The sequence below is a fragment of the Panthera onca genome, chromosome E2, assembly GCF_046562875.1.
Source record: "Panthera onca isolate mPanOnc1 chromosome E2, mPanOnc1 haplotype 2, whole genome shotgun sequence".
Lineage (NCBI taxonomy): Eukaryota > Metazoa > Chordata > Mammalia > Carnivora > Felidae > Panthera > Panthera onca.
Window position 1 is genome coordinate 30,021,675 of NC_138353.1, and position 17,326 is coordinate 30,039,000.

Here is a 17,326-nt window from a genome sequence, read left to right on the forward strand (position 1 = left end):
CTGTTGCCAGTGGTAATTTGCAATTTTTATCAAGACCTCTTCATTATAGCTTCTGACAGGACAGATGCTGTAATTAATCATGCAAGACAACTGGGGATAGTGGTCACACTGTTCTCAAAGAGGAGCCACTACAGAGCAAGAAAAGGGGGGAAGAAATGAGCACTGAAATAATTATTTTGGCTTAAGAATCAGCATTCGCCACTCCTTTTACCAGCAGTACCAACACACTGCCGGCAAGTTCTGGCCCCAAAGAGAAGACAATTGCCTTTTCCCCTATACTTACCTGTCACTTGCATCTTAACAAAAGGATCGTTAAAAAAAAATATTTTCCATTTTTTAAGAGGTCCTGGGTGTGGGCCACGCAACCCGAATTCTTTGCAATGAGTATCCGATCTCCGATTGAAAACAGAGTATGATGCGTTGGCTCAAGAAAAGTTGGTAGGTGGCCTGTTTTCCCATCGTATACGTATTCAAGGAACCGAAAGTGAAATTTGACATATCATTTTATTTGAAAAGTGAACATTTTCCTGGTTGTTGCATCAAAATACAGTCCACAGTTTTTACTGAAATGTGTTTATTCTATAGCAAGATAAAAGCATTTTTTGTTTTAGTTAAGCAAAATACAAACAACTTAATCGCTGCTATCATAACTCATAAAAAAGTATAAAACAGCATAAAAACACAATAAGCAACGTAGCAATGAATGGTTTATGTCACCAGTGTTTACGTTAAAGCCTCATGTATGAAAACTTTACAACACATGATATGAAAACTTACAACTTTGAAAGAAAATATTTACATTGATTATTCAGATGTGGTGCGCCTTTTAAATATTCTACCGGTATTACATCATAATAAAAACTCTTGCATTTTTTTTTAAATCTTAACTTTTGTAATAACTGTTTTCATTTAAGTGCATTTCCCTTTTAAAAATACAGTGTTTTTATTTTCGAAACTTGTCACTCAAAACACAGAATATAATATTCACATTCTTTTCTTCTAATTGGGATGAACATAATGGGCTAACAGTGGCCATAGATATCGTTACAACATATACTGTGGTTTGATTTGGAGAAGTCATGGGTTAAAAAAGTGGAAATAAGTCAATAATTGAATCTAATCACTTGTATTTTTTTTTTTTTTCTGGAGAGATTTAGGAAAAAAAAAATAAGAGCTTTGGCAAAAGTCTGTGATTTACATTATCTTTTTTTTCATGACAAAAAAATGCCATCAACTATTCACGTCATACAAATGTTTGTATGAAACTGGATCTTCCTATGTCAGGTAATTACCACTGTGCTTTTTATTTTTAGGGCTCCGGAAGTTCAAATAGCCTGGAAGTGCGGTTTATTCACTTCTGGAGAAATAAGGCCGTTTTCTATGACTCAGAGAGGCCAGTTTAGAGTCCTCAGTACGTCCCAGGATTCATTAAACGGTTTGATTCACATATTGTAGGTATAGCCTGAATAAATAAAAAAGGCATCACATAAAAGAGCACAGCTTTTCTTGTTTAAAAACAAAGTGATTTACAGTCAGCTAGAAGGTGATACTCGGCTACACTGTGTTCTTATTGCCTATCTAATAGACACTTGAGAGGACCATGTGATCTGTGACACGTTTCTGCATAACCGACCGCCACTTACAAGCTTCGGCCGCGTTCGGGTTACCCTCCTCCGCCACTCGCCTCCGCGTGCGCGCGCGCGCGCCAATCCGGGCGCGCCTGCCGCGCGGGCGCCTTCAGAAAATACTGACCTGGGACAACACCGGAGTCTGTGGCTGAGACTGTATCTGTGACTGGTGCTGCTGAGAGGCTGGCTGCGGGCTCCCGATGGCGGGGATGGGGGACGTCATCTGGGAGGTGACCGGGGAGGGCTGCCGAGGAGAGGGCTGAGGCGGGTGCTGCATGTGCTGCTGCAGCTGCTGCAGCTGGAGCTGCTGCTGGAGCTGCTGCTGCAGCTGCTGCTGGCTGAGCTGCTGCTGCAGGTGCTGCTGCAGGTGGTGCTGGAAATGCTGCTGCTGCATCTGCTGCTGGAGCTGCTGCTGCATTTGGTGCTGCTGGAGCTGCTGCTGCTGCCTCTGCAGGTGCTGCTGCTGGGTTTGCACGGAAGGGCTCCCCTGGGCGGAGGACGCCGAGCCCACCAGGGTCGTCCCCATGGAGCTTATCAGCGGGGCCCCAATGTTCGAGGGCATGTTGGCGGCGATGGTGACCGACGTGACGATCTGGTTCATGGGGAGTCTCATGGTTAGGGGTTTGGGGGCGATGGACCTGGGGAGCGACTGCTGGAGAGTCTGAGGTGAGGCGGATACGGTCCCGTGCTGCGACAGCGGAGGGTTGAGAAGGAGCGAGGATGTCAGATTGGTGGACGCCAGGGTCTGCTGAACGGAGCGAATGGTCTGGGCTTCTGCGGATTCGGCAGCAGCCTGCATTTGGGGGGAGAAAATCCCCAGATATTAAAATACCCAAGAATTTAAAACAGTCAACTGTTTTTCTTTAAGTACTGCAAATTGGTTTAAAAAAAAAAAAAATGACCACCATTTTTCTTCCCTGGACTCCATTTTCCTGTCCTTTGACTTTTCAGCTCCCGCCCCCAAAAGGTAGAGTCAAATTCCTTACCCCTTGAATCGGGCTGGCCTTGTACCCTCTCTAGGCATCTGCCATCACCATGTGCGTGACAAGGGGCACAGGGCCCAGTCACCACTCAAAAGCCAGCCAGCCAGCCAGCCAACTGCCTTGTCCGTGAACGAGCCCCAGCCAGGTCCAACCCCCCTGCCGACTGCAGACCAATGAGCAGGACTGGTGGATCCTGCCCAGTCAGGCCTGGATTGAAGAACCAGCCAGTTAGTTCACTGCCGCCCTCTGAGACACATGCTTGTCTTTTCAAGTCACTGGGCTTTGTGGCTGGGTGTTACACAGCACAAGGCAGCAAAAGATAACTGATACACATGTTCAAGAAACGACATACCTCCAGCAGTGAAGCCTGAGCTAACCCTCATCACTATGACTCATACTGAAAAGACAATAGACCGCCAGGGAGTTCAAATTGTGCCCCACTACTTGGCAGCTTCATGACTCTGGGCAAGTTAATTCACCCACCTGTTCCTCAGTTTCCTTACCTACAAAACGGGGTGTTATGGTATTTACCTTATGTAGAGGTTGTGAGAATTAAATTAATTCCTATGTTGTCAAGCATTTAGAATAGCGTGTGGCACAGGGGACACCTTTAGTAAATGTTAGTTATTTTTTATTAATTAACAATTATTACCAGAAAACTACTACTAGAAAATGTCAAAGCCCTACACTTCCAGGCAGTGTATGACAATGCTCACTTGAATATAGGAGGAATGTCACTGAATTCCTTAGAGATACTAAATGCAAGTATTTTATGGCTTAAGAGATGTTTTAGTTTACCCAATATCTTCAAAGATTTCCAGAATTTATCACAGGAGTCCTAGGTCAGGGGAGAACGTTCAACACTCGGGTGTCTGAATAACCTGTCATAAGATAAACAACTGATCTGATCTGAGGCTCAACACGGAGAGAGGCTATTACATTTTGCACTAAAAATACGTAATCACCTCCACAAAGATAAATTCTTTTACTAATGTAACCGTGATTGAAGTGATTGCTCTTACTGGCTATTTTCTTCTCTTGTTCTTCATAAACTTAGGTGTTTTTGGAAGGGGAGAGTGGGAGCACCTTGGAGGCATCAAGCTGGCATCCACTCTTCAATGATACTGCATGTTTACTTCCAGCTTTTTATTACTCCCATTTATAAACTCTACTAGTAGAAGGATCTTATGAGTGGTGATCTTATGTTGACAGTCACTCAATGGAGGAGAGGCCATTGTTGATGGATTATGTTTGAACACATCATCATGGCGACACACCAGCTATCGGTGGACAGCTCTCCCGATTTTTTACGGAAGCTTGGTGGGTTACATGCCTACTGGAGGTTCACGTTCTAAAGTCCTCAGGTAAGAAGAAGCCTGCAAAGACTCATTAATCATCTTTAAAAAACTATTAAATCACCCATAAGGTAGAATACACACAGTGTTCTACATATAAACAGGAAAACAATTCTTATATATTCTAATATTTAAAAATCACCCAGCTAGTCTTAAGGATGAAACTGCAAGGGAAGTCTGTATTTAGACACCTGGCCAATCACACCAGTGTGCCTTTAAGACACCACCGCACTGGTGAAGAGAAATGGGTGGGCGAGTGGAAAGAGTTCTTGCTTGCCTGCCAGGTTTACTCCCTGTGTTTTAATATTAAGCTTCTATTAACTTTTGTTGGTTGGTTACCATGCCCCTTTAAATTGTGGATTCCAAAATGGAACCGATACTTCAGATGTGGTCTAATCACCATGCTGTACAATTAGATACTATTTCCTGTGAGATCATCACATTAGAAGCTATTTTACACTTTTGGTTCGGACTGAAATTATTCTGAACTTCTACTTCACGGACTATTTTAGGTACCTGCCAGGACTCTGAATATAAATTAAGGATGCTCTCAAACTGCACTAACTTAGTGAAAAAAACAAAAACAAAAACAAAAACCCAAATACCCCAAACAAACACTGCTTTATATTTATTCTTTTTAAATTCCATCCTGTTGGTTTGGGGGACTCACTAAGCTTTATTCTGACATACTTCTGAATTGTGACTGTAGTCCCCGATGTATAACTTTTATGGTATCCCTTCCACATCAGTCACAGACTCGATGAGCCCAATCATGGTTGCTATTTTCTGGATGTCTTTTGAGATACTGCCTCTTGGCTGAAATCCATGTGTGGTCAATTATTCATGCTCTAATACACAAAGATCACCTATGCCTGCTTCTGGGTAAATGAATGAATAAATGATCCACTTTGGAAGTACATGTGCACTGCTCCTCTAGCCGGGTCACTCTATCTAATTAGCCAACTATACCTCCATTCTTAACATCAGTAGCCTACACATTCGGCTGTGTTCTGCCAGTAGGCAAATCTGAGTCCAGAACTGGTACATCTTTTAATGTGTGTCTTCCAGTGTCTCAGAAAAAGGTCTCACTATTGACCTCATGAATGTTTGTATTCTCTTTCTAATGACGTGGAAGTTGTCCCAACAGCGGACAGCTAAACAAGGGGGACCCCTCTTGATCTGATTTGAGCTGCTGCTGCTAGTGGATCTTAATATAAAGAAGAAACAACTCAGGGGAAGAAGAGAAAAAAGGAATGAAGCCCTTTTTAAATTTTTTTTAAAGTTTGTTTATTTTGAGAGAGAGAGAAAAAGCGAGCCAGCAGGGGAGGGGCAGAGAGAGACGAGAGAGAATCCCAGGCAGGCTCTGCAGCCTGACACGGGGCTCGAACTCACGAACCTCAAGATCATCACCTGGGCGAAACCCAAGAGTTGGACACTTAACCGACTGAGCCACCCAGGTGCCCCGGAAGTAGCCCCTTTTGAAATGGCTTTGCCAGCAACACCCACCATGCCCTGCAGCCTCGTGTGGTACTTCTGGCAACAAGCATGACAGTGGAAATGAAGCCCTGATTGCCAGACGAAATATATCAAGAGCAAAAACATTAGTTCAAATTATTCTCCCCAAAGCCTCTCAAAATTCTTGAGAGGCTAAAGACAAAGTTAATTAAATGTTAAAATATAACGTAATCGCTCACACTCCTTTTGGATCAAGGTAATAATAATCCAGAGTGACATTTGCTTTGGGATACTGGTGCATTTTATAATACATCAGGGCCCATTTGCTCCTCTATGTAAAATACATATACACGTCCTTTTTTTTTTTTAAGTATTTGGAGCCTAATTTTATTTTAAAAAGTCGTGAGGTTTATTTATGTATATGATGTGGGACAGTTTGGTCAAATTGCAACATCCCCTAGGACAATAATAGAAGCACTCGAGAATTTATGATGGGATGTCGCAAACCGCCTGACCAAAATACTGCCCAGTTTAAATGGAGGACACGGACACCGATCCCAGTTCCTGACAAAAAGCAAAAATGAGAGGCTATTCGAGATCGGTCTTTAATTTTTGTGCTTTGTTAAACAGTCTCAACACACATAAAGTGAAGCTTCTGGAAATAATGGAGATGCAGCGGTTTAACTGAACTCCTATTTTTCATGCCATCACTGAGGTAATCTCCAATGGGAACAAATAAGCTAATGAATTGTTCAAGACGCCTTTTTTTTTTTCTTTTTTTTACCAACTGTAAAGGGGAGCTGCCTGTATGTGTTCAGTGCACTGGGCTGTTTTCAACACTGTAACTCAGAGACTGGCCGTTCCTGCACGGGTTTACCTTAGAAACGAGGCTGGCCCTGTACGCAGCCAAGGCCTTCAGGTATTCTTTTTTGGCAGCTTCCGTTTTCCTTTTATAAACCTATTAAAAGACACAATTAGCATCACCGTTAGCCTACAAATTCTCAGCCATAAAAGAACGGCCGCACAAATTGGGTCACAACGTAACTCACAGAGAAAGCTGGTTTCAGTGGCTTTGGTTTTTAAACGTGAAAACACACACACACACACACACACACACACACACACGAAAACAAAACCCTGCCATCCTCACAGGAGCACAATTTGGATGTTTACGATGATAAATGAGAAAAAAAGATTTCAGGTTGTGGCCTAGATGCCTTGAGAGAGCCAGCTGAGGGCCTTGCATTAAGGCAGCGGATGGGGTATAGCAAAAAGAGCAAAATTTGCTACCAATCGTTCAAATCACAGGAAATCACAAGTTTCTCCATCAGTGTCTTCTTCCGCCCTGACACACGTCTAACCTGCACCAAGTAAGAAGATTAAAATACCACCAACAACAGGTACGGTGTGCGAAGACGTAAGAGAAAAAGAGGGAACTAGCGGTTTTCTTCTGAAGGAAAAAAACAAAAAACAACGCAGAAATAGTTAAAAGGTGGTAAATTTCCATTAGTGAGGCCAACGAGTTACATAAACAGATCCCATGATTTGCTCTTCCTTTTCTTAACGGTATCTGATGGTAGTGTGTTAGACCCAAGTGCAACTGCCTTTTTCTCCAGAGGTAAAAGACGCAGCAGCTTTGGCAGTCCCTGAGGATTACATTTCTGGGACAGAAAATCAGTGCGCCACCTACAACAATAAGCTCACCGCAAATGGGCAAATTCTATAGCTGCACCATCCCAGAGTCACCAGCGAGTAGGAATGAGGTCATGATTCGTAAAAGAAAACTCGAGGCCTTGGCACTCCTCATTCCCGAAATGGCTATTCCATTTTATTCCTAAGGGAGGTCTGGTCATCTGAGCACACATAACGTGAAATCCCATTAATGGTCACTGGAGTTTCATGCGAGGTGCGGGGAAGCCATTCTTACTTCCCTTTGTGTGGAGGAGCCTCAAGGGAAGCATAGGAGGTGAGGCCCCAAAGGAAGTATCTCCCACCGGCTTGGTAATCTCTCAATACATCTCATACAGCCAAGCTTTCAAATGAACTTGGAATAAAATTTTGAATGCCCGGGGACAGTACTGAGACTCGCAGAGGCGGCTTCAAAGTTTGGAAACCCACCGGGACGGCACAATCGGGAAGATGATCAGAGAAAAGGCAAGAGGGATGGTCCTGATCGGTTTGTAGTGCCCTTTCTGAACCAAGGGGGCAAATACCACATTATCTAACGTGAAACGATGATCATCAAAAGTTTATGCTTGCAGGATATTGCGTGAATTTCCCCCATTTCTCCACTGAATGGGTTCCCAACACGAACCCTTAAGGGGGACCGAGAAATCCATATACCTGGGGAGCGGCTTAGATTTACACAACTGCGTCTCTAAATTCCACAGCTTAGAAAGGCCTTCATAGGAAACAGTCGTATTAAGCGAACATTCACTCAGAGAAGATGTAAGAAATACTCTGGTAACTTCTTGATTTTATGGTCACGATGGATCTCTGCCTCACCTGCTTTTGTTCTTCTCCAAGGCTGTCCCACATAGATGCAACGATTTTCGAGACCTCTCCAAAGGTTGCATTGGGGTTTTGACCTTTAATTGCGGCCTGTGTGTCTCTGAAAAACAGGGCATATGCTGACACTGGCTTCTGGGGCTCATTGGGATCTTTCTTTTTCTTTTTCTTTGGAGTCTTGGGCTTCTTGCCAGAATCTGGAGCAGCTCTTTTCTCTCCAATGGCCTGCAAAGCAGGAAGAAAATTCACTGCCTAGAATGTACTCGCAGAGAAGGCAGCAAGACCTAACCAGAGCCACAATTGTTCTTTTAAGGTTTTGTTAAGCAGATTCATCAACGGATGAATCACTGGCAAAAGCAGGGGAGGGGTAAGTTTTCTTAGAGTTAACTGGACAGCAGAGATTAGCATTTAGAACATTGATTAATGAGACCCAGAAGTATCTTCAATACATTCACAACATATGCTCTAAATAGCAATTATGAGTAATGAAAAACAGAACATTATACCAGGCAATGAAGTGTGTGCATATGTGTGTGTGTATGTGTGTGTGCATTACATGTGTACGCATAAAATATTTTACATTTTCAGAGGTATTAGAAGTAAATCTAAATAATAATTCAGGACGTGGATCATATTCAGATATTTGAAATGAGGTCCCTTGCCATAGTCACCTGCCATATATATGATCAGTCTGAATCGATTTTTTGACGCTTCAAGTTTTATCTTACCAGAATGTTACTTGGCTAATGGGTCTCCAGAAACGCCAGTGGAAAGTAGCTACAATCCCTAAGCTTGCACAATAAAAGAAAGGTCGTCTTTATTTCTTTAAGCAATTAAAACTTTCTGAAGAATAGGATAACAAGAAACATAAAAAATGTCAAAACTCCTTTAACTGGAGATAGAAAGGAAATTGGTATTCTTCACTGAACTAAAAACCAGTATGAGAGCAATAAATGATACTTAAAATCACCCAGGCTACAAAGAAGACTGATAAGAAAAGAGTTATGATATATGGTGACTAACTCTGCCCAGAAGAATCCTGCCATAGAGACAGTAAATACTTTACACATACTTATCATACAAACTCTCTGAGAGCAAAACCACAGACATGACATGGGTATAGCTCCCTACATTGATATACCAATGAGCTCCAGAGTCACCTGCTGCTACCATTATCTAGCGTCAGTGATCGTAAAGTATCCTTATCAGAGAAGCAGGAGAAAAGATACATCAGCCTTGTTTTATCCCCCTAGATTATAATAGGACTATACTGAAGATCGTTTTGCCGTTAACTTCATCAAGAATGCTGAAATGTTTGACAAGACCAGTTTTAAAAGCCAGTCGTGGGGAAGATCAACAGAGATAGACTCAAGTTGCTGACAGATTGGTTCTTAATGGCCTTGAGTCTTGAATCCTAAATTCAAATTTTCCGAGAGTATCATTACTTTCTGCATGACAGTCATTTGGAATGCCATCCAATTACTGAAATTCTCAGGGAGGAAACTGATTAGTGCCTTGTTTCTGAGCGCTCTGGACCCTCAATGTGTTGGGGTATCCCAAGTCCGCTTCTCAGCGGGGCTATTACACACGCTACTTGAGTGGGAACAACATCCGTACTTCATACAAGTAGTTTACCCACTTCAGAGGCTGGTGAGCCACATCTCACCTCTTCTCCAAAATGCCATCTTTCATAACTCAGATAATGAATGCAATGATTCTCAATAATCTTTTTTCCTTTTTAAATTCTCAGAATCAATGCGACTTGTTTAATTCTAGTTAATGAATCTGAACTTATTGTAAGGCTGTCAGATGCCTTTCGGTTAGAGCTTCAGTGGGAGCCAAGTTTTCCTTCAGTGAAAAAATACTGCTTTGGCCCCAAGGAAAAAAATATATACATATACCACAGATTTTTCTAATTGAGTCCAACAACTATATTCGTTTCTTGGAAGAAAACTTGGCACTGTTTGCAGCAATAATGCCCTGACCAGTGGCAAGGTGAAAGCGATTTCCAGGGCAACCTTTCCCAAAGAGCTCAATCTCCCTTCCTGTAAAGTAGCATTCAAATGTTGACAACCTTTGATATCTTCCTTGGATAACCATGACGTGCCCTAAACATCATTACCTTTTAAGAATAAACCTGAAATGCAGAATCTTGCAGTTTAAATAAAATCTTAGAATTAATTCTCCTACAGGAACCTGCATATGATTGACTGAAGAGGGTTGGGAAAGGTGGGGAAGTAGTTTTCCCCAAAAGAAACACAATCAATGATAATTTTAATCTTTCTTTCTCGGCTCAGTTGCTTAAAGGAGAACAAATTGGATTCCTTGCCTTTACACAAAACCTAGACTCTTGCTTAAAATGGAGTAAGCTAGGAGTCACAGATAAGGTTCTCCTTAGCCATGACAATTTCAGTGTGGTACAAAAGTGAGTATCAGATCAGTGGAAATGTGAGTGAAATGAAAGGAATCCATCTGAATTGTGTCATGGCCAGTTGTAACCTAGCTGTGCCTTATTCACATCCCTGTTTCTCACTTCACCTTACGAAGGTTCTTTTGAGTGTGAGCAGAGACTGGTCATCCATTCACCCAATCTGCGTCCAGTAGGGTGCTAACATATCCAGTGGGGTGCTAAGATGTCAGGACAGATCAAACCCTCCTTTAAATCCCTGCAATAGATTCTAACCTTGCTTCCCTCTTACTTCATCACTCTCTACCTTCTCTAGCTCTTCTTTTTCCATTTGCTACTTAAAAATAAAAATAAATGATGCTCAGGGCTCCTTATGCACTCTGAGAAATCCTGATTACTTCCACGTCTTCCTATCTACGTGTGATGGTCCCCAAATCGGTTATTCTCCCTCCAATGAACTGAGTTCTAGCTCAAATGTGGGTGCATCAAATTCGACCCATACCATGCCAAACTCTCATCTTTTCCATGGGAGAAAAAGTAACATTCTTCTTTCTCTGGGCTGATTCTCTCATTTGCTGATACCCATGCTAACTCTCGTATTAAAACCCCATTTATCTTTTATTCCTTCAAACCCCGGTGGATCACCAAAACTTTATGATTCTCCCTCTTATATGTCTCACGGATCTGGTACCCCCTGTCCATTCCTTCCTTTGCTAAAAGGAAACACTTCATGACAAAAAGATCTTCTGATTAGTTTCCTTTCCTCCCGTCCCTCCCTTTGTAACGCATTCTGTATACAGCCAAAGCCATCTTTCTAAAGCATAAAGTTGCTTCTGCTATTCCTCTATGCAAATCATTAATCAGCTCTCAACGACCTGCAGGAGAAAGGCTTCCACATTTCAGCTACTGCTTTCTTCAATTCCTATGTCTTTCCTCCCCATATCAAACTGTTCATGACACTCATAAATTGACATGTACTTCCATTGCTCCTTCGACCAGAATGCTGGCCTCTCTCTTCTGCCTCACAAACTTTTATGTATCCTCTTAGACCTAATTCAAATATCACCTTCTCAATAAAGTCTTCCTCAAATCACTCTCCCAAGCAGAATCGATTACAATCTTAGCACACCAGATACATCAATTATACCACTAATCACATCTGGAGCTAGTTTTAAGCATTGCTTTTCGTCCCCAGTGGGGAGCCCCAGAGGTAGTAATTCTCTTATAAATCTTTATGTCACCAGAACCAAGTACAAGGCAAAGCACAGAGTAGGTATACAACACATAATGAATGAAGAATGAGTAATCGTGTATCTTGGACAAGTGACTTTAATGAAACAGAATACCTTTCTAGGCATTCATAAAAGTCCCACCTGCAACTAAGTTTTTATTTCAACCCATGCATATTTGAGCATCACTCTCCATGACAAAAGCAGAGATGTGCAACAATTAGAACTTACTAAGTGATAAACATCATCCAAGGTGCAAGGTTCCCCAATTTGACAGCGGCTCAGCCAACTAACTGGATGAAACTTATCCACATGGACATTAACTTAGAACCAGAGCACTTTAGTATAGAATTCCTGGGGAATCTAGTATAAGCCTTCCCTTCTGCAGACCGGGAAAATCATGCCTACATGAGTTAAGTGACATGTTCGATGCCTTACAATCAGTCGGAGAAGCCAGATCTCCCAATTTCCAGCAGAATACACTTTTCACACACACACAAAAAAAAAAAAAAAAAGAAAAGAATAAGTAAAAGAGGGGGAAAAAAATCAAACCATCATAAAGTTACATGCTAGCCAAATCCACGAAGAGAAGGCAGGAACTACCATGAATGAAATTCAAAGACAGAGCATGAGGTGATTTGAAATTCTTGGGTACGTGACACACTAAGGCAGTCAACTTACTCTGTTGGATTCATCAGCATCCTCTTCATTGATGGAGCTGGAAGGGGAGGGTGTCGCTGATTTGCTCGCTGGCGGTGAAGGAGACGTGTGAGGCATATTGGCGCCTCCCAAATTTAACCCCAACTGGGCGCTGAGCTGAGACTGGTTGATGGTGGTGAGCTGAGTGGGAGGCATGATCCCAGAGCGAGCAGCATCAGTCATGTGGACAATGGACCTCATGATCAAGGAGTGATCCTGACGGTACTGGGGCACTTGCGTGTGGCTCTGGTCCTAAAAAGGCAACAGACAACGAGGAGGTGAGCTCTCCGTTTTCCCAAATGTCAACAAGCTGAAAATGTTAGCAGTTCCTTAGACAGGTCTGACCTATTCCGGGATGATGGTCCCTATTCATTCATTAACTAGAAGGACTCTTGCCTCAAAGTTGAAGGGTCAAAAGCACCAAGACCAAATCATCCAGCCTAGTCTATTTCACTCTAGAACTGTCACTAAATGGCTTTAAAAAATAATAATAAAAGCCTATTGGCAAAGAAGGATAAACGTCCAACTCAGGCTTCTTATTGAGGAAACAGGCAAGAAGGAAAGGGTTGAAGCAGGGGTTTTACTCCTTCCCAGCTTACCAGGTGGGTCTTCCAACATTCTCCCACATACTTCTGGTACCATTCCCGTAGACCCAGCTCTACAAGGGCGGGAGGATTTGGTCTTCACTTGACCCTTCCAGGAATGCATTTGACAAGCAGAGAGGAGGGGCTTAGGGAAGCACAGAGCCAACATCTGTTTGCTTCAGGGCACCCTTTCTATAAAACCCTCTGTGGTTAACCAGAGGGCCATTCCCAGTCTGAATTCCATTGTCAATCGCATCTGGAAGTCATTCAACATCTCTAGGACTGGATATCACTTTCTTCTTCTGAAACCTTTCGTTCAACCCGCCACGATTTAAGATACTAATGGATTTTTAAAAATACATATGAGGAGGAAGCAGAGATCATCAGAAGTAGCTTCTCTGAAAGTTACTGCAGTGACTTCAAGAGCAGCCCTTCTGTTGTGGGCAGTCATTTAAAAGGCTTTAGGGTTGTTGCTGCGGTTTCTTTTTTTAATTTTGAAGAATCAAAAAATGAAGACCTGCTTTTAAACAACTTACTTGAAGACTTGTCATTTAGTGTGAGTCTGTGATTTTTACCAAAACCAAATTTCTCTCGACTCACAGTGACCCGGAATCTAATTTTATACAGAAGCCTATGAATTCTTAACTGTTCCTCTTTTGAGTCTCTCTGAGAAGACTTACTTTTGCTCTTTGAAGAAACAGATGAGTTGTAAATACCCAAATAGGAGCGTTTCGTTTCTAAATATCAAATATATAATCATCACTAAATAAGAAGCCGCAAATATCAATAGGAAACTAGTTGAATGAACGATGATCCAGCATCCTGTAAGTATTACGAAGCTTTGTAAAATAATGAATTAGATTTATGTGTATTGACTTAGAATGGGGTTTCCAATCTTGGCTCTATTGACATTTTGGAGCAGATAATTCTTTGTTGTGAGGCTGTCCTTTGCACGGTAGGATGTTTATAGCACCCCTGGCCTCTTCTAGATACCAGAAGCAACTTCTCCTTCTCCTGACCAGTCATGACCATCAAAAATACCTCCAGACATTATCTCTCGAGGGGCAAAATTCTCCCATCTGAGAACCACTGACCTAGAGGGATATCCAAGATATAGAAATTGAAAAAGATGGGGTGCCTGGGTGGCTCAGTCAGTTAAGCATCCGACTTCCGACTTTGGCTCAGGTCATGATCTCGCAGCCAGTGAGTTCGGGTCCCGCATCGGGCTCTGTGCTGACAGCTCAGAGCCTGGAGCCTGCTTCAGATTCTGTGTCTCCCTCTCTCTCTGCTCCTCCTCCACCCACTCTCTCTCTCTCTCTTTCTCTCTGTCTCTCAAAGATGAATAAATGTTAACAAAAAAAAATTAAAAAAAAAAAGAAATTGAAAAAGCAAGTTGTAAAATAACTATAGTGTATAGTCCCCTCTTTTTTTTTTTTTTTAAGAAGTATCTAAACTTTTAACAATGGTCACATTATAAGAGAAGGAACTGGAAGGGTGAAGAGAAGAGCATCTTAAACGTTTCCATTTATAAATACACAAAACAAAATGAATGAAAAAAACACACTAGTGAGGACAAGCTAAAAAGATCTACGAGTAGTTTAAACAGTAGAGCTAAGTGCTAGGGTTTCATCTTAAATGTATAAGCTTCCCATTTCTTAATACTTTCTGAGTTCCTAAACTGTTGGGGAATCCTGGAAAAACGTGTCACATGTACCAGAACAATCCCACTCCTCCTGGTCTCACTGACAATACCGACACCCTCTTCCGCTGTCCCTGAAATACTACATTCCACTTACTGGCAGGTGTCCCTCTGGAGACGTGTATCACAAAAGTGGATTTTACAAGTGTCGGTGTGTCCTAATTTGGTTTTTTTTTTTTTTTTGATTGGCATCCTACCACTCATTTAGCCATTCCTCCTAAAAAATTTGAGCTGTCTACCTGCTCTCCCATGCTCTTCTCAATTTCCACCATTGCTTGCTTATGTCGCTTCTACCCTCCAACTAGTGACAACTGAGTGATCTTACTCTTTTCATTTAAAAAATTTTTATTTATTGATTTATAATTTTTTTTAAAGTTTATTATTTATTTTGAAAGACAGAACACACATGAGTAGGGGAGGGGCAGAGAGGGGGGCCAGAGAGAGATAGAGAGAGACAGAGAGAGAGAGAGAGAGAGAGAGAGAGAGAATCTCAAGCAGGCTTCGCACTGTCAGCGTGGAGCCCCATGTGGGGCTCGAACCCACAAACCACGAGGTCATGACCTGAGCCAAAACCAAGAGTCAGACACTTAACCGACCGAGCCACCCAGATGCCCCATCTTATTCTTTTTTTTCAAGTTTATTATTTTATTTTGAGAGACAGCGTGAGCAGGGTAGGGGCAGAGAGAGGGAGAGACAGAATCCCAAGCAGGCTCTGTACAGTCAGTCCAGAGCCCAACATAGAACTCATTCCCACAAACTGTGAGATCATGACCTGAGCTGAAATCAAGAATTGGACACTTAACCAACTGAGCTACCCTGGCACCCAAGCGATCTTATTTTTAATTCTACTCTCCAGATAGGTCTTTCAGAATGCACTTTAATAGTCCTTTCAGACTTATTTAAATCTAGATGTTTTAAGTATTTACAAGGAACTTCCAGATTACATTTAAATTGCGTATCTCAATTCTGACTGTAAAATAATAAGTCAGCTAACTGGCGTGACCATGAAATACGATGATCTGATTTACACAACTTTCTCATTAACAGAGAACTTGCTTTGCTCCAATGCCTATGAAATTCAGCACATACAGGTATTTGACTGACTTATCCCACACCTACTGCCTTTCAAATGGAGCTCCTGGTCAAACAGAAGGCCAAGAAGTAAGTTTTCTTGGCTTCATCAGCTCTTTCTAAATTCTACCTGCAGTGTCACAGAGCTAGCTTGATGGGAAAACAGCGCTCTCGGGAGCCATGGCCCAACAGTGGCGACATGTGTTGACAGAAAGAAATGAATGGGGCCCCAGGCTCTCTACTGCCATCACCCCCCTTTTAATGAAAGCAGTCTATATTCATTTATTTTATAAATTGAGAGTGCTCGTAACATTTCACTTAAGAAAGAGAGAGGGAGAGAGAGAAATAACAAGAAATTTCTACCTTGGGGACAGAGAGAAAACTACTCCTGAAACATACTGGTGGTGGGGCCCAGGCCTTGCCAAAACTTCGAGCCATCCACATAGCCTTCAGACCCCCAAACATGCTGGCGCCATTTTTCTTATCTCCCATAGGACAATGCACCAAGGTCCTCTAACATATTTTCAAGTAACCCCCGAACCACATAACTGATGCATCAAAATGTGCTAGCATTTGCCATGGTCCACAATTATGCCATAATAACTTTCTATGCATGACTATTACAGAACAAGAAGATTAGTAGTGAAAGTGTCTCTTTAGAAATTCAAGTTCCTTTAGGGCCACCAATTATTAACAACTAACTGCCTTGGGGAACTTGTTGATTCTTAACAGCTCCAATCATTTTCCATAAAAAAAAAGGTACCCTTTGAAAGATACTTCCTTTGATCTTAGGACTCCCACTTAAAAAAAGAAAGATGTCAGTTCAGTTTAAAGGTATTTTTTAAGCACCTGCTATGTGCCAGGCCAGAGAAACCAATATACCAATGCTCAAATCCTTGAAAACTAGAAAGCTAGCATGTGATTCTTTTAAGCATTACCCAAATTAAACATGATTTAGAATGGACTAATAAATATACTCTGACAAAGCGTAGGCAAGAATAATTCATATATACTCCTCAAAAATAGCTCGCAATTTCTCCCAGTAGTCACGACACAATAAAGAAATGTATAACCACAGATACAGCCCTAAGAAATTAATGCATTTTTGAAAATCATTACCTCTCACTTACTAAAATTAAGTCTTTACAAGATTTTTTTTTTAAATTTATTTTGAGAGCGAGAGGAAGCAAGTAGGGGAGAGGCAGAGGGAGGGAGAGAGAATCCCAGCCAGGCTCCACACTGTCTGCGCAGAGCCCCAGGTGGGGCTTGAACTCATGCACCGTGAGATCATGACCTGAGCTGAAATCAAGAGTCAGACGCTTAACCGACTGAGCTACCCAGGTGCCCCTAAAATTAAGTCCTAAAGCCTTACCAACGATCACTGAAAGGCAAAGCAACTAGCGGGTTATAAGAGATTGCCATGATTATATCCCACATTAAGAACTGAAGGCTGGTAGCTTTCACAATTGCAGGGTTCACGTGTATCATTTCTTAAAACAGTTCATCCTTTGGGAAAAACTCATTCTCTCTTCTTCGTCTCACTCTGATCTCTGAGGTTATTAGATAAGAGTTTCCCAACCTCAGCAGGACGGACACTGTGGTCTGGATGATTCTTTGTTGGGGGAGGGGTCTCCCGTGCATTGTAGACGACTTAGAAGCATCTCTGGCTTCTGCACACTAGGAGTCAGGAGCCTCCACTCCCCAATCT

General features: G+C 42.1%; 1 protein-coding gene across 4 annotated transcripts in view; it reads right to left on the minus strand.

Moving 5' to 3' along the window:
• Window positions 1-485: 485 nt before the first annotated feature.
• TOX3 (TOX high mobility group box family member 3) overlaps window positions 486-17,326 on the minus strand; it is a 107,623-nt gene continuing 90,782 nt past the window's right edge. For 2 of the 4 annotated variants that reach the window (XM_060650781.3, XM_060650780.3), the window contains exons 4-8: window positions 12,247-12,516; window positions 7,927-8,154; window positions 6,299-6,379; window positions 1,753-2,421; window positions 486-1,462 (exon numbers count right to left, since the gene is read on the minus strand). In XM_060650781.3, the coding sequence (XP_060506764.1) occupies window positions 1,409-1,462; window positions 1,753-2,421; window positions 6,299-6,379; window positions 7,927-8,154; window positions 12,247-12,516 (1,302 nt within the window). In that variant the 3' untranslated portion in view covers window positions 486-1,408. Of the gene's footprint in view, window positions 2,422-6,298; window positions 6,380-7,926; window positions 8,155-12,246; window positions 12,517-17,326 lie in introns of all 4 variants that reach the window. The other 2 variants (XM_060650784.3, XM_060650783.3) reach the window with 1 other exon arrangement.